The sequence below is a fragment of the Podarcis raffonei genome, chromosome 10, assembly GCF_027172205.1.
Source record: "Podarcis raffonei isolate rPodRaf1 chromosome 10, rPodRaf1.pri, whole genome shotgun sequence".
NCBI classification, from domain to species: domain Eukaryota; kingdom Metazoa; phylum Chordata; class Lepidosauria; order Squamata; family Lacertidae; genus Podarcis; species Podarcis raffonei.
The window spans coordinates 53,400,246-53,425,470 of record NC_070611.1 but is presented as its reverse complement, the minus strand read 5'-3'; the positions used below and the strand labels follow the sequence as shown (position 1 = coordinate 53,425,470).

Here is a 25,225-nt window from a genome sequence, read left to right as displayed (position 1 = left end):
TTACTGGATTGCCCATAAACTAATGGCTTCCATACTTTATCCTGGTTAATGCCAACCAACCACCTCTCTTTGCTACTCCTCTTTCTTCAAATATTATTTTCTCTCTACAGCCCTAGTTGCAACAATGTAATTCACATCCTGTATGCAGCATATCTATTGGTGCCAAATGAACATTAAGTGGCGTTGTCCTGCTGTTGGGCAACTTACGGAACACAGAAACAGAGATCTTAAAAAGCAAAAACAGCACCACAAACTCAGGAGCCTTCCTAACTTCAGTCGTTTTAATTCACTTAAAAGACAGATGCATTGCGAGAAAAGGATCAATGCAAATGATACCAGACAGTATCCACTCGAATCTCACAATATTGAAATGCTTTACAGCTATAAGCTAGAGAGCATGTCAACTAGAGTTTCAACAGTGTCTTGAGGACCAGCAAAACACATTCACTGCTTAAAAACTGAGCCGTTTAAAAAACCAATCCCAGTATTAATCAGTTATTCAACCAGTTAAGCCCCTCAATGTGCTTAAGTTAAATGATGCATCCAGCCAACTCTATCCACCAAGCTATACCAGCTAAACTTCAGGAGTGGGTTGGGAAAGGGCAGGATTTCAGAGGAACAGCCAGGAGTTTGTAGTGATCTCCCGATTGTTCCTTAGCTTCCACATGCCCAAACTATTGCAGCCAGATTAAAGTCACCTTTGTTGATATAGTACATGTATATATGCAATGGCGAGTTTCCAAAACTTTTCCAACACTGATTTCCCCAGGTTGCTTATGATGAAGGCTGTCATGCAGATAAAGTAAGGGGGCACTGTTTCAGGAAAGGGAAATCCTAGTGAGCACGTTTTGTTATAGCATGGAGTTGGAAGGGTCATCTAGTCCAAACCCTGCAATGCGGGAATCTCAACTAAAGTACCCATGACAGATGGCCATCCAATCTCTGCTTAAAAGCCTCCAAGGAAGGAGAAACTACAATGTCCCAAGGGAGAACTGGAATCAACACTGCTAAAATAAAAGGGCAGAAAAGTCATAGGAGAGTAAGCTGCGGCATTTGGCTTGCTGATGGAAAACAGCAGTCGTTGCCTAGAGTCATAAAGTACTACTGACCCAAGCCACACAAAATATTCCACTGTTGGGAATGAAAATAAATGACACTCACAAGCTGCACTAATGATATCAAGCTTCAAGGTGCATCCTGCAGGGGGCGGGGCAGGTAGAAATGGAGGCAGTGGTCTCTGGACTGCGTAGCAAGTCATTACACAACCATTTCAAGAGGTTTCACATAAGACCTGTTGCACTTCACTAACATAGGTAAAGGGACCCCTGGTCGTTAGATCCAGTCGCGGGCAACTCTGGGGTTGCGGCGCTCATCTCGCTTTACTGGCCGAGGGAGCCGGCGTACAGCTTCCGGGTCATGTGGCCAGCATGACTAAGCCACTTCTGGCGAACCAGAGCAGTGCACGGAAATGGCGTTTACCTTCCCGCTGGAGTGGTACCTATTTATCTACTTGCACTGGAGTGCTTTTGAACTGCTAGGTTGGCAGGAGCAGGGACAGAGCAACGGGAGCTCACCCCGTCGCGGGGATTTGAACCGCCGACCTTCTGATCGGCAAGCTCAAGAGGCTCAGTGGTTTAACCCACAGCGCCACCCGCCTCCCTCTCACTAACATAGTCTTAGTCAATTAAAGCTTGTATGATTAATCAATCAAATCTTATGCTCACAAATAAAATAATAGCCGTGATGAAGGAAGAATTGCTTTGAGACCATCTCAAAGAAGTCATTGCCTCCTGTGAAAGAGAAAGTAGGTCTTTTCTAACGAGGTGCTTACCACCCACAGATGTGTCAGGAACTTACATTAAAACAATTATGGTTTGGTGTTTGTTTGTTTGTTTTTAAAAAGGCTGCCCAAATTAACCAGGAACACTTTTAAAATATCTGTATCTCAATAAGTAAAACACCACATTCCTAATATAAAATGTCTGCTGAAAGCAGCCCGCAAGACAGATAAGCAATGTTATACGCTCCAAAGTAAAGTTCCTCCTAATTTCTGTATTCTATGAGGTATTCGGGATAGATCTGGTGCTTCTCAAAAATGACGAAGATGGATGGATTCTGGGTGCTATTCACACAACTGTCATAGAAGACTGAGTTCTGGCTGTCTTTGGCAGGAGGGCGGAGGTAGGAAGGCACACCATTCGTAAACTCCCCAACCAACACTCTGGCCAGAAACATGGTCTTGACAGAAGAATTGCTTTTGGTGTAGTTATCAGAATATGAAGAATCTCTTGCAAAGTAGCTTCCTGTAAAGGGGAGAGGGAGTGGAAAGAGACAAAAAAGAAGCAGCACAGAGTAAGGCTACTGACTATTAGTTCAAGGTGGTACGGCAGATGTAACATTAGCAAATCATCCAATAGAAGCTTTACTGTAAGGCCAAAAAGTAGAATGTTCTTCAAGTTTTCTCACATCAGCTGCCCATCCAGGCTGCTCACTGTCCTGCCTCTAAGGCTGCAATCTAAAGCATACTTCCTTATAAGTCTCACCGTTCTTTGCAAACCACCCTTCCCCACCCTTAAATTATAAACAATCCACTTTTCCTTCTTAGTTTTAACAGAATGAAGTTACCTTTGCCATAGGCTGTGCCGTGGACGCCGCAGATCCTCCAATCAAAGTTCTGCTGGCAGATAGCATCAATGTGGTCTTTTTTGGTCCCGTGAAATAACTGTCTTTCATCCACATCCTTTCCCCCATTTGCCTTCTTCATTTGTTCTTTCTGCCTACAAAGAAGCAAATATCTCAAAGTTCCCTAATGCAGAAACACCCAGGATCTGACAAGAGAGAGCACTGTTTTAGCATAAGCTTCATCAACCCAGGGCTCAAGATTTGCCAATGCAGCCCTGCTCCAGATAGCATCAATGATGCATCTTTTCTGTAGTGCCCCCATCTGTTCAGAACTCCATCTTCTCAGTGAATGAAAACATGTGTTTTCTACTTTGCGTCTTCAGCAGTTAAGATTAAGAAAGGTATTTTGCGCTGATGTTTTGCTCTGTCTTGCTTTTTTGCCTACTGGCCCTTAGATTTTACACATTATTTATTATTATGATTATGATTATTTATTGCAAACCACTATGGAAGCCTTTGTAGATCCAAGCAGTCTATACATACAGTAAGGCTGCAACCCTGGTACCACTAACTTCATTCAACAGGAATAAGCCCCACTGAATTCAACAGGACTTCTGGGTATGGATGGTTGGGACTGCACTGTAAATAAGCAAGTAAATCACACATTTCTTAAGTCATCATCAGATGTTTTGGTGCAAGAGGCTAAACATTCATAACTAATACAGGAGCTTTGTATAAGGCTGCCTGTTCCTTTCCAACTGCCCAACCCAGCCACACTAATGTGATTTTGCACAATTCAACAGTGTTTTGAGCTCAGATCCAATAACTAAATGCATGCATGGTGCCTGTCAGAAGTTGTTTTCGAGTATCTTAAGATCACTTTCTTCCACCTCAAGTCTAAAGGGATGTGCTTGGATTAAGAAATAATCAAGAGAGCAACTCTCCTGTATTCTGACATGGCGCCAGATAGCATTATAAATGTCGCCAATCAGGATATGTAGAAAACATAGTGGCCACTTATGAGAGGCACATATATATTCCTATAACAATGTGAACCCAGTTCCAAAACTGAGAAGCAGTCACTTGGATCAGATTATCAAAACTGGTTTCATATACAGAGCAAAAATGACAAAACTCTGAGGAAAAGAAACAGCAACATAATTTTCTACTTTCAGTTTTGCTTCCTGTTTCAATTACTGCAAAAGAAACAGAACTGAAATCTACACACAAACAAGTCAGGGTCTTTGTGGAGCAAAAGCACAGGCACAAACATTGTGCCGTGGTGGCGAAGCAGCCTCCCAACTTCCAAAATGCACCATGGTCTAGTTCAAAGCTTCTGATGGGAAGTTCTGTGCAAAATCAACCACCTGGATACTTGCACATCTGCAGTATCTCAGAGACCTCAGAGGGGGCTGGTTGGATATGTGTATGTTTTCCCAAGGGGGAAACAAAAAGGAGGGAGGATAGATGGGGAAACGGCAAGGAAAAAGACTTGGAACTGCCCCCATCCCTGCCCCTCCTCAACACCATGGTCCTGGATCTATCCCAAGCTTAAAGGTAAAGGGAACCCTGACCATTAGGTCCAGTCGTGACCAACTCTGGGGTTGTGCCGCTCATCTCACTTTATTGGCCGAGGGAGCCGGCGTACAGCTTCCGGGTCATGTGGCCAGCATGACTAAGCCGCTTCTGGCAAACCAGAGCAGCGCACGGAAACGCCATTTACCTTCCCGCCGGAGCGGTACCTATTTATCTACTTGCACTTTGACGTGCTTTCGAACTGCTAGGTTGGCAGGAGCAGGGACCGAGCAAGGGGAGCTAACCCCGTTGTGGGGATTCGAACCGCTGACCTTCTGATCGGCAAGCCCTAGGCTCTGTGGTTTAACCCACAGCGCCACCTGCGTCCCATCCCAAGCTTAGACGCTTGCAATAAATTTAGGCATGGATGTCCTAAACCTTCTTACTTGGCCCAAACACCAAAATATCCCTGCATTGCAGGAGGTTGGACTAGGTGGCCCTCGTGGTCCCTTCCAACTCCACAGTTCTCTGATTCTATGAACACTGCCTGAGTATTTAAACACTGAGGAACACAACAGGACTTCAATCCAGCACTCGGGAATGTTTTTGGATCTCCGCTACGCAGCAGTAAATCTGGGCTTTGGAAAAGTAAAGAGAAACCCAGTTACATAACACCAGAGCAATGAATTTGCACTTACCACCGATATACTTCCCACAGAGCCAAATTCTGGATTCTTTTGACGCTCATAATCAATGCATTTGGCATCGTGCGCTGAAAATTAACCTGGACATTTCTGTACTCCTTGGAAGATGGGAGAAGGGTGATCAGCTGCAAGGCAAAAGGTACAAAGATGCTTCATGAAAATGGCAGCAAGAGTAACTCATGTAACAAAGGTAATTCCAAATGTGCATAGAGAAGATTTGGAGTAGCAGGCCAGAGGTGCAGGGCCCCTCAATATTGATGGCGGGGGGAGGAGGAGAGATAGGTTTTTGACCAGACACTTAAAGGACAATCTCTTGGATCATCCTCATCTCTGGGGCAAGGTATAAGATTACTGATGCTGAATCGTTCTTAAAATATGACCTATTTTGTTATTCTTTAACCTTTATCTGTTGGTTCAGGAGTACAGAAGGTATCAGGCTTGAGAGAAGTGCTCCTTGTAAACACAGTTGTTCAGCAACAGGATGTTACTAGATATGGAACACAGATATAAGCCCTGCTATCCTACAGTAGGCTTTTAGCTACCTTTCTGAATGGCAAGGCACAGAGTTCTCATCTACACTTACCCTAATTCTTTGGTGCAGTGGCTTCCTGAATGGGAGAAGTCAGGGAACCCTTATCAAGTCAGGGAGCCCTTCAAAGACAGTATTTAATGATGTATCCTCACACACCCCTTGCATCTCCACAAATCATTTGGCTAATGCATCTCTCCTTTCTCCTGACTTTTGGGAGACTGGCAAAACATTTATATTCTTTGAAGGGGTAAATAACTGCTAACATTGATCCCCAATGTTCCATTTTACTGGTTTTGTTCTTGAATTTTACTGGATAGGTTAGATATCTCTTTATGGAAGCCATGAGGGATAAAAAGGAAAGCTACGAAGGAGGGAAATAGATAATAATGCACATCTCTCATCCTATCACCTTGCCAAAACACAAATTATGGTTCTGCAATAATCAGACTAAACTAATCTGAAAAGATGTGAGTAAAAGCGAATAGTTCTGGAGCATAGAATCAGCCAAGGAGAGTGCTAAAGCTGCCCTTTCCCTTTGGCAGAAGCTAATCATCACCTTGTACAGTGCCTGGACACAATGTCAGTAGGGAAGATGTCATATTGCGTATTGAGGCATTACAGGGACAGCCTGACCCCACACACTTCAGAGTATCCTACCTTATATCCAAGTTCTGGCAAGGCTGACTGGTCCCAGTGAGCTGGAATGTGCGCGTTGTCTCCTGTCGACTGCTTGGCCCCACTTTGCAATGGGAAGAAATCAGGCAATTAAGCATTAATGCTTACATTTAATATTAAGCTGTCAGGGGAACACACACCTGCTGAATATGTGGCGGAGTGAACACATTCAAGTTTTGAATATCGTCTTAAAATAAAGCGTAAAGACACCAATTAAATTAAGGAGGAATTAAAGCTCCTGTTCAGCAAAACACCCGTGCCAGAATCACCACCTCTCCGTCTACAGTACTAATCAGGTGGTTAAAACCCTGATCAGCACCTCAAGTTTCTTAAGAAGTCAGTTTGAAAAGCAAGTGATGAGAGCTGGGCCAGGCCTAAAGGCACATTCCTGCCATGGATCCGAAGTTCTCCACACCTCTTTTCCTTCCAGAATCCTTTATTTATGTTTATATCCCACCGTTCCTCAAAGGAGCTCAATGTAGCTTACAGAGTTCCCCTCCTCCCAATTTTATGCTCACAGCAACCCTGTGAATTAGGGTAGGCTGAGAGTGAGTGACTGGGCCAAGGTCACTCAGTGAGCACCGTTGCTGTGTAGGGATTTGAACCCTGGTCTCACAGATCCTAGCCCGACACTACACTGGCTCACTTTAGAGGACAGACTCTCCCCCAGGGGCCTCCAGTTGCAGACCTCTCACTTAAAATAAAGGTCCACAACAGGAAGGAGGGAAAAACCTAGAAGACAAAATACTGAGATTGGTTGGTTCCCTCAACTATTGCAAAACGCTCTTTAGGTGTTTTAGGATTTCCTTTATTCAAAGGTTCTGTCTCTGTGCTCTTTGTTCTCTATTGTTGAACTCAAAACTCTGGAACACCCACAGTGGCCAGGCCTTATTACAGGTTGTGGAGACAATGGGAAAGGCAGACAGCAAGCATTAAATGCTTCTTTCTTCCCTGAAATCCTCACTGATGTCCTTTGTAGTGCATAATCTCTATACAGTACAGACTTTGGTCACCAACCTTTTCTTCTTCTTCTCTACTTCCTTTACAGACACAAACTTCGGTCGTCTTCGAACACTTCGTTCTGTCAGGTAACGCAGGTTTTTCTGTTTCATGGCTGGGGAGGAGGGGGAAGCCACAGAAATATTTAACAGTGCTTACATACAGAAGAGGGATGCGGGTGGCGCTGTGGGTTAAATCACAGAGCCTAGGGCTTGCTGATCAGAAGGTTGGCGGTTTGAATCCCCGCAATGGGGTGAGCTCCTCCCGTTGCTCGGTCCCAGCTCCTACCAACCTAGCAGTTCGAAAGCACGTCAAAGTGCAAGTAGATAAATAGGTATCGCTCCGGCGGGAAGGTAAACGGCGTTTCCATGCTCTGCTCTGGTTCGCCAGAAGTGGCTTAGTCATGCTGGCCACATGACCTGGAAGCTGTACGCTGGCTCCCTTGGCCAATAAAGCGAGATGAGCGCCACAACCCCAGAGTCGGCCACGACTGGACCTAATGGTCAGGGGTCCCTTTACCTTTACATACAGAAGAACCTTTATTCCATTTGAAAACGTATTCTGCTGCCAAAGTCATTTATGTTCCCTCTTAACAGAGATCTGAATACCAATGGTTCCAATTTATAACTTAAAACCGAGAAGAGCCAGAAAACCTCTAGAGAACAAAATCCTGATTTAGAAGATAGATCTCCATGCAAGGTCCATTCTATACATGTATCACAGAAGCCATCTAAACACCTAGAAAAGACCACCGCCATCTCATAAACAGAATAATCCCTCCTGTTGAGCAGAGGGTTTTTATTCTATCTTGGCTTAACAAAATATGAATTAGTCTTCTGGCTATGCATGCAGCCGCTTCTCCTCTCTCTTTGAAATGAACCAAGGAACAACTGACTATAGTCCAAACCAGGAAATGATGGTTACAAACTTCAGAACAAGCAAGAATACCATGGCTTGGAAGAAGTCCACCTGATTTTGTTTGCTCACCTAAGTAAAGGGCTGCATGCAGAGACACAAGGCTCATTCATACCTTCGCTTATTAGGCGGAAATATGTTCATCTGAATGTGGCCATTGTGTGGCCTTGGTTCAATGGTAGAGCATATGCTTTGCATGCAGAAGGTTCCAGCATCTACAGTAAAAAAAAAAAGATACTAGATAACATGGCTAGGAAGGACCTCTGCTATGGAGAGCTTTTTAAGTATACATTACCAGGCTAAGTATACATTACCAGGGCCTTAGAAAGCACTGCTAATAACAAGGCCAGTGGAAGTGATGATATTCCAGCTGAGCTATTTAAAATTTTAAACGATGATGCTGTTAAGGTGCTACACTCAGTATGCCAGCAAATTTGGAAAACTCAGCAGTGGCCAGAGGATTGGAGAAGATCAGTCTACATCCCAATCCCAAAGAAGGGCAGTGCCAAAGAATGATCCAACTACCGCACAATTGCACTCATTTCACACGCTAGCAAGGTTATGCTTAAAATTCTACAAGGCGGGCTTAAGCAGTATGTGGACCGAGAACTCCCAGAAGTGCAAGCTGGATTTCGAAGGGGCAGAGGAACCAGAGACCAAACTGCAAACATGTGCTGGATTATGGAGAAAGCTAGAGAGTTCCAGAAAGACATCTACTTCTGCTTCATTGACTATGCAAAAGCCTTTGACTGTGTCGACCACAGCAAACTATGGCAAGTTCTTAAAGAAATGGGAGTGCCTGATCACCTCATCTGTCTCCTGAGAAATCTCTATGTGGGACAAGAAGCTACAGTTAGAACTGGATATGGAACAACTGATTGGTTCAAAATTGGGCAAGGAGTACGGCAAGGCTGTATATTGTCTCCCTGCTTATTTAACTTATATGCAGAATTCATCATGCGAAAGGCTGGGCTGGATGAATCCCTAGCTGGAATTAAGATCGCCAGAAGAAATATCAACAACCTCAGATACGCAGATGACACAACCTTGATGGCGGAAAGTGAGGAGGAATTAAAGAACCTTTTAATGAGGGTGAAAGATCACCTCCTGGCAAATAGAAGGGGAAGAAATGGAGGCAGTGAGAGATTTTACTTTCTTGGGCTCCATGATCACTGCAGATGGTGACAGCAGTCATGAAATTAAAAGACGCCTGCTCCCTGGGAGAAAGGCGATGGCAAACCTAGACAGCATCTTAAAAAGCAGAGACACCACCGTGCCAACAAAGACCCGTATAGTTAAAGCCATGGTTTTCCCAGTAGTAATGTATGGAAGTGAGAGCTGGACCATAAAGAAGGCTGATCGCCGAAGAATTGATGCTTTTGAATTATGGTGCTGGAGGAGACTCTTGAGAGTCCCATGGACTGCAAGAAGATCAAACCTCTCCATTCTTAAGGAAATTAGCCCTGGGTGCTCACTGGAAGGACAGATCGTGAAGCTGAGGCTCCAATACTCTGGCCACCTCATGAGAAGAGAAGACTCCCTGGAAAAGACCCTGGTGTTGGGGAAGATGAAGGGCAAAAGGAGAAGGGGACGACAGAGGATGAGATGGTTGGACAGTGTTCTTGAAGCGACAAACATGAGTCTGACCAAGCTGCAGGAGGCAGTGGAAGACAGGAGTGCCTGGCGTGCTCTGGTCCATGGGGTCACGAAGAGTCGGACACGACTAAACGAGTAAACAACAACAACAACCAGGCTAGAGGGATCAATGGTCTAGCTCAGTATATGGCAGCACCATGTAAGGGCCAGATCCTGATCTCCCCTACCTCCAAATATGGGCCAAATATGACAAGGTCACACACCTGTCAATCACCTGATGTCACAATGACATCATGCTATGTTTCATGGGATTTGGGACTCACGAAGAGCCCTGTGCAGGGCTGATCAGCAGACTTGGAAGTCACCACCTATCAACTAATGGGTGGTGATTTGAAGCCGGTTCCAGCAGCAGGTGTGTAAGAGTGCAAATATCCAGAGTGTGGGGTCAGGTGGGATTACTATGAGGAATTATAAAATAAGCATCAAGCCATTGTGTCCATGATGAATGCATTGTGTTGACTGGGTTTAATTCATTGACAATAATCCCACAACCCTGTGCATCTCTGGCCATTTTCTCTACTGCCCATTTCTCTTTCTTGACAAGTTACGTATGCAGCCCAGTTGCTTCCAGTTGCTTCACCAGGCAGGCATCCTGGGCCATGAAGATAGTGGGCAAGTTTCTTTGACGCAGCTTTTCTGATATGTTAATCTTAGGATGTTAATCTTAGGGCCAGGAAACAGATCTCACCTGAAGGTGATAATGATCGCTGTCTTCCTGGCCATCCTTCTTATCATGTATATTGCTTGTTTATCACCTCTGGGGTTGCCAAATGCACTCCTTTGTAGTTCTGTTTTGTTTACCCCAAAAGTATGCGTGCTTAATTAGTTTTGGTAGTTTAACTTTGTCCCCAAGTGGGGTTTGTTGAAATCTCAGAAGAAATCTGATTGGTTCTTACGAACACTCTGTAAAAAGTTCTTTTGTGAATAAAACGACCTGGGCCAGGGGGTGGACAGAGACTATTATACACACCCTTCCCAGAGTCTTGCTGGTTCAAGCCTCTGTGTGTATTCTTATTAATCAGAGTTCAATCCTTCCTTTACTTTGAGAACACCTCACAGCTGGGCAAAACTGGGACCCATGCCGAGCCAAATCAGGCCCAAAAAGTGTTCCTTGCCCCTGTTCCAGCAGATTGCATTTAAGCACACCTCAGTTGATTCAATGAGACCTACCTTTGAAATCAAGCTCGTATTTGTGTTTTCCAGCTGAAAACGTGAGTGTTGGAGACGCTTCAGACTGATAGGCTTTTTCCAAGTCAAAGCAGGACACTGTGGCTGCAGAGTGATCAACATCCTAGCAGCAGAGAAGAAATCACATCCCTTTTTAAAAATAGATAGCCAAGAACTTTCTTTGAGCGAAGGGGTCTAAAGCGTGAGATCTACTGGACTGTACAAAAAATAATAATCGCCCTTTATAAGCAAGCATGCATGGGATGGATTTGCAACAATTGCTCAGAACGTTAGAGAGGCAAGGAATGACTAGAAAGACAGACAGTGTTTCTCCATTAAGTGGAGTAGATTTTCAAAGATGGGCAAAATCAGGTAGTCGAAAGGTACAAACTCCACTGTCAGAAGTTGTTATTTAAAAGCCTGAGAAACTAAAAACATCTTCAATTAGCACCACAAAGACTGCAAAGGCAGCACCAGGTAATCCTCCTTGGGGAAAACCTTCTGTAACAGTGGCAACACCATCAAGAAGGCTCTTGGTTATTTTTGTTTAGTACCATTCTTGCTTTATTTGTTGCACTTTGCTTTTTAAATGCTTCCTATTTTGTTTTGGGAACAGCAATACTGAAGGACTGGGCAGAAACATTCCAAATAAATAAATCTGACCCACAGGTGTGGTCTTAAACAGAGTTCTGATCTACTTCAAGGAAGACTACGCAGAAAAATGTTGAAGCAGGTTGTGAAGCAAGACAATTGCTGAGAGAGGGATGCCAACTAGATTTCAAGCTTGTCTATCTGCACTAGTTTACAATGCTCAAAAAGGGTCACCACAATATGACTTGCTTCAGCGCAGCATGATCCCATGTTACTTACTTCCTTTCCATATTCATTCCACACCCCATATTCATCCTTCCAGTACCAGATCCAATCAGTTGTGAGAATATAGTGAGGCGCCATGGTCACAGAAGATGCAGTGGAGAGCCGTCTAATTTTGGCGGTGCCACAAGTCATACTGGAGAAAACGATGTCTGCAGCGCTGTTGTAGACAATTCTGTGCACAATTGGGTTTTGGGGTGGGGTGGGGGTGGTTAGAGTACACTTGAAAGATTTCCAAAGAACTAAATATTCTTTACTACTAATAATGCCGAGATCTGCTACTTTCTGCAGGCCAGCATGATTTTTTTTTATTCCACCCTTAACCAAGAGTAATTCCATTGTTAAAAGCATTTAAAGCAGTGACGCTGTGCTGCAAATTCTCCCTTTTTCATGAAGAAGTTTCCAGGAGGCTGGTGTGCTTCTCCCCAAAACTCCCTGAAGCTTAGATTGTTTTTCACAGATGAACTGCCCCAGTTGGCTACTGCTGCAGCACTATTCCTTTTTTCCCCCTCCCCAAACTAGCTTTCTTCCTAACAATAGTTAGGAATAGTTAGTCAATTTTGACTAGGTCCATGAAGTTCTGTAATGATGTTGCCGTGAAAATCCTGGGAACAGTAGTTTGTTAAGGGTGCTGGGAATTGTAGCTCTGTGCAGATGAATACAGTGGTACCTCGGGTTACATACGCTTCAGGTTACACACTCTGCTAACCCAGAAATAGTGCTTCAAGTTAAGAACTTTGCTTCAGGATAAGAACAGAAATTGGGCTCCGGTGGCGCGGCGGCAGCAGGAAGCCCCATTAGCTAAAGTGGTGCTTCAGGTTAAGAACAGTTTCAGGTTAAGTACGGACCTCCGGAACGAATTAAGTACTTAACCTGAGGTACCACTGTATACAGTTCCTAGGATTCTTTGGGGGAAGGCATGTGCTTCAGATGTGTGTTGAATTTGTTTTAAATGTACAGTGTAGATCTGCCCTCACTTTCAGTGGGATATTATTCACGGTTAAAGTCAGATCATATCCCAAGTCTTAAAAAAGCATGCAGATGCCACAACTGCAAGTCTCATTCTGCCATCTTGAGACCTAGAACCCTCCCTTTCAACCTCAAGATGGGGGGGGGGGGAGAAACTTCCATGAATCTAAGATGACTTCTAAGACTGCACAAATATACCTTTAAAAGAGCCCAAACACACACACAATGCATTTTGGTTCTTTTCCCCACATGAAGCCTAAGCCGATTTCAAATGTTTTCCCACCAGCTTAAATCAAGGCTCTGTGCACTACAAAAGCAGTTAAGCCATTAAAAAGACAAAATAAAACACTCAAGTAGTAATCCACCAGCAGAGTTAATTACTAAAGAAAATTTAAACAAACAGCAAAAAGATCTGTATCACTAAAATTCAGAGCCAAACTAGAACGCATTATTAATGTATCTATACCTGTCAATAACGGGGTCACAGTAGGCCTGTTCAATTTTCTCCATATCCTTCAGATCTTTCCACTGGGTCCCATTAAGTATTTGCCATCTGTATGGCAAATGGAAGTGATCTCGAATACACTTATCTAGACAAATAAAACCAAGTTGTGTTAAAACCCTTGGCCATCTACCCGTGGGCTTTACAGAAGAAACACTATGGGGCTGGTGCTAAATACACAGAATGTGAAGCGAACCACAAATGCTTGCAGGGAGAAAGCTGGGACAAGGTGTTCAGAATTTTCCAGTTGTCTCCATCCAGTTGAGAAGAGGGAAGCCTGTAAATCCAAGGCTCACTTAGGATTGATTTGTCTACGTTCATACTAAACATGCAAATACAACCAAGACATTTGTCATGTAAAGTTATTACGTTCATACGGTGTACTCAAGCACTCAAGGTGGTTTGCAATTTAAAATAATGGATTGCAAACCAAGAGACATGACACAAAAGGAAAAAGGAACTGCAAGGGAAGAGGAAGGTAAGCACCTATCATCTGGACCTTGTTCATGGCATGGAATGTAGGACAGCACACCCAAAACTGACCTACAGGTTATATTATGCACAGGTAAAAGCATTTGGATTTTAGGACCACTAGGAACATGCCATCTCCAGATGGACCAAGGGGGAGGACAGGTTTATACTCCCCCATTGCTACACACGAGCCAGATATTGCTACACACGAGCCAGGCTGAAGATATTGTTTAAACCAGTTACATAACAACCGCGTGGAATGGCTGGAGCAGTTCTGGGAGAGGGTCTTGCTGACTCACCTTCCAAAGCAGCCAAGTGCAATGGTTGCTGATGGCATGATAGTCCAGATGTAGCCCTGCCAGTATAAAGGTATTAATACTTCCCTGTCTCTATTAGAATTGATTCTCCTGATGTCTGCTGAGAATTCAGCCTGCCTACTTTGCAGTGAGTCATATGGGCAGCTTAGTCACCTTGAAGTTAATCTAACAGCCAGCCATTTACCATATGGTGCTGAAGTGCAGAAACTTAATGCTACTGTAGGAGTAACAGAAGAGCAGCACATTTTTATTTAAAGTTGGTTTGAGAGAGGGAATTTTTTTTGAAACTTTTGTTTTTAAACAAATAAAAATACAAGAACCATTAAACATCCAGCAGTACATCTAATGACCTCTAAGCCAGTGTGTCCCAAACTTGGGTCTCCAGCTGTTTTTTTGGACTACAGTTCCCAGCATCCCTAGCTAGCAGGACCAATTGCAAGGATGATGGGAACTGTAGTCCAAAAACACAGCTGGAGACCCAAGTTTGGGAAACGCTGCTCTAGACATAAACTTACACATTCAACATTCAAACATTTTACTTAATGTAACCTGTCTACTGAGAATATTGAACAGTTGGTATAACAAGGTCTTAATTTGGGCCATTAACATAGAGGTTTGGGGTTTTAAGCCCCAAAAGTAAACTAGTAAGTTTAGTAAACACTTAATAAATCAACACGATAGAAAACAGAATAGCAAGGATGCTTAAATATTTGCAAATAATACCTTCCCATCACAAATGGATGGGGGACCTCTTCCACCAAGCAGGTCAGATCTTTGTCTCCAGCCACTCTGTGGGTCAACAATGACAAGTGAGTGGGGCCACCTATACGTCAATCATCTGACATCATGGGGTAACACACTGGCAAAGCAGCATCCGGCAATACTATACTCTCTGATGAAGGGTTTCATTCATCTTGCTCTCTGCCAGGGCCTGCTTCACAGGCAATGTGCTTGCAACCAGCACCCAGCAGGACTGAGACTTTCCTTCCCAGCCAGTATCTGATGTCACACATTGACATCAGAGGATTTAAATGATGGCATGGTTGGAGGAGAAATGGCCTCATGGGCCAAACTGGACTCCCTTGGTGGGCCAATATTGGCCTGTGGGCCAGAGATTCCCCACCCCTGGCATAAGGGGAATCTATATTGCATATAGTCCATGTCAGGCAATTTAAGAGACACCACTCAATTCATATGCTCACGTACAGAATAAAGTAAAGGGATCGTCTTCAAAGTACATCTGTTGCAGGCAGGGGCAAGTAAAAGAGAGAGGCTAGCAAACTAGCCGACATTATTTTTCAAGTGGCTCAAGGCGAAATAAATAATAAAGCTTAAATCATAATTTCTTAGGAATGATGGCAATAGGTCATTTCTGCAAGGTTTGAAAGTGCATAAAAACAAGGGGGGGCGGGGGACGGACAGTGATACATACACACACATGCAAAAGAAAAGCTTGATAGAACCCACCACAGGTTTTATTTCACTTACCTTGAAAGCTACAACTTTTCCTAATGTGGTATAAGCATATAAAATCTGAATCTCCGCTGCTGTTTGTGGTTGATGGTACCTGACCGCTGCTCAATTTTCTTTCTGAGAAAGCAGGAAAACACAGACTCTAGCTCAGTGTTTCGCAACCTGAGGACTGCACCTGGTAATTGGACTACAAAGCCCGTGCAAGTGGGTTGCAGGCTTTATAACCCAAAATTATTCCATGTAATCTTCAACTGGTATGATGAATATTCTTCTAACATTTTGCTTAGCATATTCTTAGCATCATTACATATCTTTAGGCGCCAGGTGAAAACATTTCTGTATAACCAGCTGATGAACATTGTATGGCTTTTTTAATGTGTTTGTGGGAAGGGGGTTATTGGTTTGTTTTTATTTTATTATGTATTTTGGATTTTCTTTTTGTATTTTTATGTTGTGAACCACCCTGAGATTTTCAGATGAAGAGGTATACAAATTTAATAAATAAACATCTTGACTGCTCTGGGTTCCTGAGTACTTCGAGATCTGAAAACCCAGTTAGAGTTGTCTTCCTCAAGTCAGTGCTTAAATAATAGTCATTCCTACTAGATATTTTAAATGTGGCAGTTGTTCATATTGTGCAAAACCATTACAACTTAAACAATGAATTCAATTCTGTAGATGGCAGGTTTTTATCGAAAAGTTCCACTACTGGCCAATCAGTTAATGTTATACATCTTATTATGTCCTTGTCCTTTAACGTATATAGGACAAACTAGAAGAGACTAGAATGTTTGCTTTGTGAGCATCAAAGCAAAATCTCTGCACACATCATGGAAGCCCAATTAATTAATGCAAGCCTACTCCTGAGGAGCTAGAAAGATTTTTTTTGTTACAGAACAAGTACACGGGTCTTTGTACAAAGGGCAAGATCCCCATGTAACATTACGTAAATGTGAGGCATACCGGGTTTCTACGTTTGAACTCTGTAAATCCTAATGGACTCAACAGTAAGTCTGACCAATCTGCATTCTTGTAACATCTGTTTCCAATTACTAATAATTAGTCACAGGAGGTAGCAGGTTCACAGCTATTACAAATTATGTTTCATGAAAGTAGTGGTTATGCTGTTTTAGCCCTGGGAAGAGTGGAAGAATGTAATGGGTGAAATTTCTTATTTGCGTCCTTTATAAGGGTATTTCTTGCATATTTTGAAAAAGTATATGATATATAACATTAGGTCATGTTCACAATGAAGAACTCATGATGAAAGCAGCTGCTCTGGTTAATGAGCTTTTATCAGTCAGAGGTGCATTTAAAGAAGCTAGCTACAGCCCACAAAGAAGTTTTGTTGTTAAAACTCTTCCCAAGGACTCTAGATTACTTTTATGTGAAAAAGACCAATTAGCTGAAACAGACCAGTGTTCTGTCTCCAACTATTATGCCATATTTCTTTTACTCATTTTATTGTTTATTCTTCCTGTACAACTCAGCTTCCTATGTTCACAATTCCAAACTGCTGGCCAACTTAATAATTGGTCACATGGCCCCACTATTTTATCTGAAAGGTTCTCTTCTCCTTTCTTAGAAGGCAAGCCAAGATAGCTCTTAAAACTCACAGTGCAGTAGCTACAGACCCTGCCTCCCCATCTCCTTCACTGGGCAAAAGATTATCAATATATTTACAGCATTTCTATATTGATCTGGTTGGGGAAACCCAGTCAGATGTGCAGGGTATAAATAATAAAATTATTATAATTATAATTATTAACCTTCTGTTCCTGACGTTCACAGTGAGTAGCAGCTACTGTACTAGCTATATTGGGGATTTCTATAGTGTTATAAAAGAGAATGAAGCACTCTACCTCTGCTAGTTGATGCTGTTGAGCTATTTTTGATGTCATATGCATTCCTGTAGATCAAGGGAATTTTGGTGATCGTGGTGTGGCTCATTCCTCGCTTCTCCAGCTTCTCGTAACACTCTGAGTTAGTAATGTCATGTGAGCGCTTGCAGGTACTCCCAAACCTGCACTCTCCTTGGAGGTAGTACTGACAAATGTGGAGTTTGACACAGATCTTCTTAAAGGTACAAGATCCATAGGGTCCGGCCCCTTTGTTATAGTATGGACATATCTAACAACAAAGAGGAGGAGAAGAAAAAATCAAGACACATAAATTCATTTAAAGCAAATAGACTAGAGTAAGATGTAAACACAGGAGTAGCAATGCCTAAATGTTTTCAAGGAGCAAGAGCAACGCGAATGTGGCCCTGTAACAAAATCAGAGCTCCATTCTATTCATATCTGTTTTCTGTCTTGTCACAGCACTCACTGAACATGCTCAGTCCTTATTGGCCTGATTCGGAGTGTCTCCTCCCTTTCCTGTCTCTTCATTCTATACTTCCTCCCATTTGGCTGTCAGTCTCCACATCCCAACTTAGTCAGCCAACATTCCATGCCAATGAGTTATAATGGGCTGTCTGCCCCCCGCCCAAAGGATTTTTGCATAACTGGAAACCTTGGGGATAACCTCAAGTCTGCTCATACCTTTTTCTTGTGCATGGGTGGTGCTGTTTTGGCTACATGAGCTCAAGCGTTAGAAGCTATGACAGTATTAGGAATGACGAATTCTCAAAATCTGTGGAGAGAAGCTTTTGAGCAATAAGTAACTTGGCTTTCTTGGACTCCTCCTTTCTGTGTCTAGAATCAGCAGTCATGGGGGCTGCCATGTGTGTCATTACCAACCTATCATACTGGCCCAGTATGTTAAGAATTACAAATCTAGTTGCCAACATGGTGACTTTTCAGTTGTGGCTTTCAGTTGTGTCAGTATTACTCAGCCCAGTGTTCCAAAATTCCCCCAGGCACCACATGGAGATCTCTGGACGCCAGATTGGCAATGGACATCTCCACCTGGCTGGCCTCTCCAGCTTTCTTACACAGGTAAGCAAATGAGCTTATTTATTGCATTTACCGTATTTTCTGGCATATAAGACAACTGGGCGTATAAGACCCCCCCCAAACTTTTCTAGTTAAAATATAGAGTTTGAGATATACTCGCCATATAAGACTACCCCTCTTCCAACGCACACTAAATAAAAATTAAAAAAACCAGTCTCCAGTCCGGCTTGGAAATCCGCTCCACTTCCCAGTGGCCGGGGGCTTCTGGTGCCAATTTTCAAGCATATTTCTGCTTCATCTAGAGAGCTTGGTGTCCTCTGATTTAATTTGCTGTTGTTTTATCCTTTGGTGGGGAGTTGCTGCAGGAGATGCTGCTGTAGCCGGCGCATAAGACAACCCCCGCTTTTTGTTAAGATTTTCCTGGGTTAAAAAGTAGTCTTATACGCCAGAAAATGCAGTATTTTCCACTTTTTTCTCCAGGGAGCACATGGTTCACCCCTCTCCTCAGTTAATCCCTACAACAACCCTGTGAGATAGATTAAGAGGCTGTGACTGGCCCAAAGTCACCCAGTGAGCCTCATGACCGAGTGGGGATTTCAACCCTGATCTCCCAGGTCCTAGTCCGACACTCTAACCCAGGGGTAGGCAAACTAAGGCCCGTGGGCCAGATGATTCCCAACTGCCTTCTTAATCCAGCTCGCGGACAGTCTGGGAATCAGCGTATTTTTACATGAGTAGAATGTGTCCTTTTATTTAAAATGCATCTTTGGGTTATGTGTGAGCCTGCCTGGTGTTTTTACATGAGCAGAATGTGTGCTTTTATTTAAAATGCATCTCTGGGTTATTTGTGGGGCATAGGAATTTGTCCATTTCCCCAAATAAATAGTCGGGCCACCACATGGTCTGAGGGACGGTGGACCCGCTCACGGCTGAAAAAGGTTGCTGACCCCTGCTCTAACCATTACACCACACTGGCTTCCTTGGGGACATCTGCTATGGGGCAGATCTATAAATTAAGTAGGTATATAGATATGGGGAAGGCAATATGTCACTTAGAGAAGGATCTAAAATATCTTCATTAAAGCTTGAATTTGTTTTATTTGATGTTTTAATGTGTTGTATACTGCTTTGATAATAAATAACAAATTTCATGGTAAAAAAGGGTGCCTAGACGTTCCATTGCAACGATCATAACCTAGCTTTAAGGTGCCATTTGGCAATTAGCTTATATATCTGTTTCAAACACTGCCTACGCCCTAAGAGGAAGCAAGCTGCAAAGTTTTATCCCTTGCTGCCAGGCAGAATTAGATAACTTTCATTACTAACTCACTTGAATAAACAGTAATATTCAAACACAACAGATGTTCTGTAACAGAATACTTGTTACTAGAAATGTAAAGTCTTGGAAAGGGTGGATTAAATTTTTCTCCAACCCAGGTTTTTTTTGGGGGGGGGGGCGGCTGGAGGCTTCACATCTCTATTACCAGGGCTTTTTTTCCAGTTAGAACTCAGTTGTGACACCTCTCAGGTGGGCACCATTGCCATTCTAAGAGAGCAAGGGAGACGTTCATGGTGAGTTCCACCACCACTTTTTCTAGAAAAATAGCACTGTATTACTAAAATGAAACAAGGGCCCTCTGGCTTAACCCCCAAGATGATTTCTCCTCTACTTTTGAGCAAATGTGAAGCAGAGATGACACGCCACAGATGCCAATCTTTGCCTTCCATTCCAACTTACTTATTTTATTTTCCCCTCAGAACAATGACAACACACCTGAAAACACTACAGTTTGCACCAAAATCTACATCCACAGTACATAAAATCATTAAAACACATGGAAGTAATTGGATTACAAGAGCAGCACATTTTAGCCAGCACCCTGTCTTGGACTAAACAGCCAGTGAGATTTCAAGAAAGTTCAAAGGCAAAATGGCAACTGACACCAGCTCCAGGTACACCCTGCCTCCAATCATGGCCATTTCATTCCCAGCTATTGCTGCTAAGAAGTAAGCACTTGTAGACCCATTTCCTCCAAATATTCATGGCAAAGCCCATCATAGCATCCTGTGGCAATTAATACATCTTATATAGAGTCTGACCATTGGTCCTTCTCACAAAGTACTGCCTAGCAATCTCCAGGATTTCAGACAGGAAACATTCCCAGACGTACCTGAAGCTGCTGGGGATCAAAAATGGGACCTTCTGTATAAAATGCTGATGCTCTACCACTGAGCGACAGCTGTTTCCTTACCATCATTTCATTATTAAACATACACTTCCAATGACTCTTAACTACTTCTCATTATGAGAAATCCAGCTACACCAAGGCCCTTGAGCTTTTTTTATTTATATTTATATAAATAATTTTTTAAATTTTTTTATATAAACTTTTTTATTTACGGTGGTACCTCGGGTTACATACTCTTCAGGTTACATACGCTTCAGGTTACAGACTCCGCTAAACCAGAAATAGTACCTCGGGTTAAGAACTTTGCTTCAGGATGAGAACAGAAATTGTGCTCCGGCGGCGCGGCGGCAGCAGGAGGCCCCATTAGCTAAAGTGGTGCTTCAGGTTAAGAACAGTTTCAGGTTAAGAACGGACCTCCGGAACAAATTAAGTTCCTAACCCGAGGTACCACTGTACTATATTTTTATTTTCCACTCATAATTTCAATATGGTTTTTCAAGGCAACCCAGCAATCGCCTTTACTACTAGTGCTTGAACTCAAGGTATTATAATCTTAAATCTGCCCTAATTTTTTTTCTTCTTGTACATTTCCTTGAGACGCTGTTGGGCAGAAATGTATAGTAATAAAATAAACCACCTAAAAATGAACAAAAGAGAACCAGCCATAATAGCAGAGATCAACTAAATTCAATTTAAGGCCACTGAATGCCCTAATGAACAAAAATCCTGTTCTGACAGTGGCCAACCTGATGCCACTGAAGTGCCAAACAGGTGCAAGGAAGCAACTGTGAAGACTTCTCCACTGTATTCCACCACTCTGAAGTGGAGAACATCTCCAGCACATCAGAAGTATCATAAGCTGCAGAACTAACTTAAGTAACAACAAAGCCTTGTAAACAGCCAATTGCCTATACTGACAATCAGGCAGTGAAGATTTACCAAACATGCTCCTTCCATTTGGAACCAAAAATAACCAACGAAGAGGCATGCATTTGCGCTAGTAATTTCTGAAGGACAGTGGTACCTCGGGTTACATACGCTTCAGGTTACAGACTCCGCTAACCCAGAAATAGTACCTCGGGTTAAGAACTTTGCTTCAGGATGAGAACAGAAATCGTGCTCCGGCGGTACGGCAGCAGCGGGAGGCCCCATTAGCTAAAGTGGTGCTTCAGGTTAAGAACAGTTTCTGGAAAGAATTAAGTACTTAACCTGAGGTACCACTGTACTTGCAAGGCTGTAGTAACACACAACCAACTGACATATCCTTTTCAAGAATGTGGGGGATGCATACACATACAAATCATTAAAGAGGGATTTCATCACATTCTTGCAATGCTTTAGGCAGGGCATATTGTAACCTTTTCCTTATCTCTCTAAGCCAAGCAAAAAGCACATTCCTTGCACCAGGAAAGAAACACATTGAACTCAAATCACAACATGCTGGTTAGTTTTGCTCACACATTATAATGGCTATCTCAAGTTTACAATAGCTGCTAGAACACCGCAGCTACATGGTTTATTAACTTTCATTTAAAATAAATTAACAGAAGTACAAGCTGGAGTTCTCTAATCAAGTTCCTGAAGGGTCCAAAGGTTCAGATATCTGGTATGCTCACTGGTTGTTTAGATTCATTAAAAGTATCATCATTCATGAGTGAAAGTCCTCACCTCAGGTAAGAGTGAAGAATCATTCTGAAGCAGAAGCTGACACAATTCATCATCCTTTAAGCTTTCGAGCCCATGCTCTTTTAGGACAGGGAGGTTATGGGGTGAATGAAAGTCATGGATGAACTTGCATGGCTTCCTGTAAATTTCAAAAACATTAAACATGCTTGTAATTGCATTCTGCTTTTACCATCAAAGATGAACTAAAGCTGCATGTTGTTCATAGTCAAAGGTAATCATGCAGCCCAATTCTATGCAGATTTACTTGGAATAAATATCAATGTGTTTATTGGGGCTTACTCCCAGGTAAGTACATATAGGACTACAGTTTCAGCAATCTTTGTCCAACAGCATTTTGGGTAATATATATATTTTTAAATTTATATACAGCTTAATTGCTGAAACCTCTAAATGGGTTTCCACAGAACATAAAATATACATCAAAATTTTAAAAGTTGTAAGTTAAAAACAGGTTGAAGGTAAAACTACGGGTTCTGTTTTTTAGAGCCCAATTTATCAAGTTTCATCATCTTGAATTACCCTAAATTCGAGAGATGCCTGAAAAAGGAGAAGTGCATGATTAGGACAGGACAAATGAATGGAGAAAGCAAGCAGTGTCACATGAGCTCAAGCAAAATGAAGTGGACTGTCTCACAAAGGCTTATATAATTTTAAAAGATTATTTTTTAAAGACATTGTAAGGCTGTTGTTTTTGCTGCAACAGACTAACATGGAAAATGAGTTCACATTATGTTTTAAGATCTCCTGAGCAAGGAGGTAAAAACACAGCGAAAAAGAAAGATAGATGGTGGTAGTTTTAGCAGCCACAAACAACTCATGAACTCCAAAGTTGCAATTTCCTTTACAGCACTATGTATTAGTACTTGTATACAGCTTAGGTCCAAACTATCTGAAGGACTGCATTCCCTTATAGGAACCTGCTAGGGTTTTGAGGTTTTTTTCCCCCTACGTTTTCAGTAGTTCTCATTTTTATCTATCAGTTGCCTTGAGTCCCGTCTAGAGAAAAAGACATTAATAATAGTATGCAAACATGATGTACTGTAAAACTAATGGCAGCAAGAATCACAAACTGTCCTTTGATTGGTCATTTAAGTCTTTGGGAATTGGGCATAACAAAAGCAAGCTAAATATTTCCATTTAAAAATTAAATTAAAATGACAAAGACACCTTACCAAAGACCACCAAATTTAATTTTTATAGTGAAAAACCTGAATGATTTGCATACTGGCAAAAGGAAGAAAGCCAGTCTCTTTCAAAAGTTTGCTTTTGGTAAAAGTATGTTCACATATGGGTTGCCATATGTCCTCTTTTTACAGGACACGTACTCCTTTTCATGGTGTTCCATAGTAAAAAGTAAAAGTCGGCAAATGTGTCCTCTTTTTAATTATGCAACCCTCTACAGAAGGTAAACTCAAACTTATTTCCATTGCACGTACTAACAGACTGCAAAAAAGGCAACATTTAAAACCGTACTGTACTTCCTTCCACGTCCACATAAACTACTGTATAGATTAGGACTTCGAACAATGGTAGCAAGAGAGGCTCCGCCCCACAATTAAAAGTCGGGGAAGATGGAGGAGTCTCGCCCCCCACAGCTCAAACATTCTCTCTTGAACAACAACTCGGGGCTGCCTGGCACTTCCCTCGCCCCGCCCCAATCCGGCTACACGGCTCGGGATCTACAAACCGGTTCAGCTTCTCCCGTCCACGCACCGCAATTCTCTTGCAGTCCCGACCCTGGGCGCAAAAGTTTACCCGGAAGCAAGTCCAAACAAAGCTCATTCAATAGCAACCCTAGTATTTGAGGGCGTGGGGTCGCTGCCACGCTTGCACGACCCCCTTCCTGGATAGTAACCCTCCCCTCCCCACCCACGGCAATCCTAGACGACGCTCCCTATGGAGTAAAAAACAACCACCCCATTAACTCGAGGGGTGCGTCTTGCTTCCGAACAAACACGCCGGCGATGAAGCATTTGGGGTTTTGTTTTTTTTAAATATTTTTATTAAGTACAAATTAGAAAACATACATATTTACAACAAAAGAAAACAGAAAAGAAAAAGAAAATACATATAACCAAGGAAAAAAGTTAGAGAATATTTTGTCTCTTTTCATATTTATAGTTATTTATACCTCAATAAAATGCTATTCACAATAAAGGAGTGAAATGAAAGATATCAGAAAAAAAGAACAAAGAAAAATAAAGAAGGTGAAAATTTTTAAAAGTAGATAAGTATTCACTATACATAGCCGTTTCCCATAGCCGATGAAGCATTTGGGGGGGGTTGAAGGGGGTCTCCGCCGGCCTTACCTGCCGTCCAGGTTACGGCACCCGCCGCCCACGAAGTAGCGGCAGACGTGCAGCCGCCGGCACTCGCCCTGGCACTTCCCGCTGCCGTGCTCCGGGCACAGCCGCGCCCCGGTGGTGGCCACCACGACCTGGGCATCTCCATCTTCTCCTCCTCCTTCGGCCGCCGAGGGGGCCTCCTCCCGGGTCACCACCGTGAACTTGCGCGCGTCCTGGAACAGCGGGCCCAGGAGCTCCGCGCTCACGCCGAGGGCCACGCGCCGGCACAGCTCGTCCTGGCGCAGGCAGCCCCCCGACGTGCACAGCTCCCGCAGGGCCAGGGAGGCCAGCCTCTGCGAAGTGTAGCGGTCCATGCTGGCTGGGGGTCAGCTTTTGCAGAAGGCCGGCGCTCCCGGCGAAGCTGCTCCTCCTCCTCCTCCTCCGCTACTACTAGGAGGAGACCCGCCCGCTTCCCGCCTTGGCTAGGAGACGACGACCACCGTCCCTTTCCCCACCTCTCCACTTCCGCCCCTGCCTCTCGTGATCTCTCTCCGGCCTGAGGGAGAAACGAAACCGAAAGCCATGAGTTGCTAGGGCGACGGAGCGAAGGAAGAGGCGCGGCTTGCTTATCCATCTAGCTCGGTGTTGTGTACACGGACTGGCAGCCGCTGGCCAGGGTTTCAAGCAAGAGGCGCGCTCATACAGGATTGAATCCGGGACATTTTGCTCTCATGTGTGCTCTGTGTAGAATCATAGGACTGAAAAGTTGGAAGGAGTC

At 43.2% G+C, this 25,225-nt stretch overlaps 1 protein-coding gene across 1 annotated transcript; it reads right to left on the bottom strand.

The window, feature by feature from the left end:
• Nucleotides 1-1,450: 1,450 nt before the first annotated feature.
• LOC128421894 (protein mono-ADP-ribosyltransferase PARP12-like) lies at nucleotides 1,451-24,932 on the bottom strand. Its single transcript, XM_053405197.1, has 12 exons — nucleotides 24,472-24,932; nucleotides 22,145-22,280; nucleotides 17,253-17,520; nucleotides 15,406-15,507; nucleotides 13,094-13,217; nucleotides 11,656-11,833; nucleotides 10,789-10,909; nucleotides 7,066-7,162; nucleotides 6,031-6,112; nucleotides 4,836-4,966; nucleotides 2,626-2,777; nucleotides 1,451-2,303 (listed from the first exon to the last, which is right to left on the bottom strand). Exons 1-12 carry the CDS (start codon nucleotides 24,819-24,821, stop codon nucleotides 2,044-2,046), a joined length of 2,001 nt encoding a protein of 666 aa, XP_053261172.1. The 5' UTR covers nucleotides 24,822-24,932; the 3' UTR covers nucleotides 1,451-2,043.
• Nucleotides 24,933-25,225: the final 293 nt, after the last annotated feature.

Coding starts and splice junctions, on each gene's coding strand:
- LOC128421894 (XM_053405197.1), bottom strand. CDS start 24,821: ATGGACCGCTACACTTCGCAGAGGCTGGCCTCCCTGGCCCTGCGGGAG. Junction 7,163..10,788: donor ATACGAGCTTGATTTCAAAG/GTAGGTCTCATT, acceptor CCTCCTCCCCAG/CCATGAAACAGAAAAACCTG. Junction 4,967..6,030: donor TGCCAGAACTTGGATATAAG/GTAGGATACTCT, acceptor TTTGCCTTGCAG/CTGATCACCCTTCTCCCATC.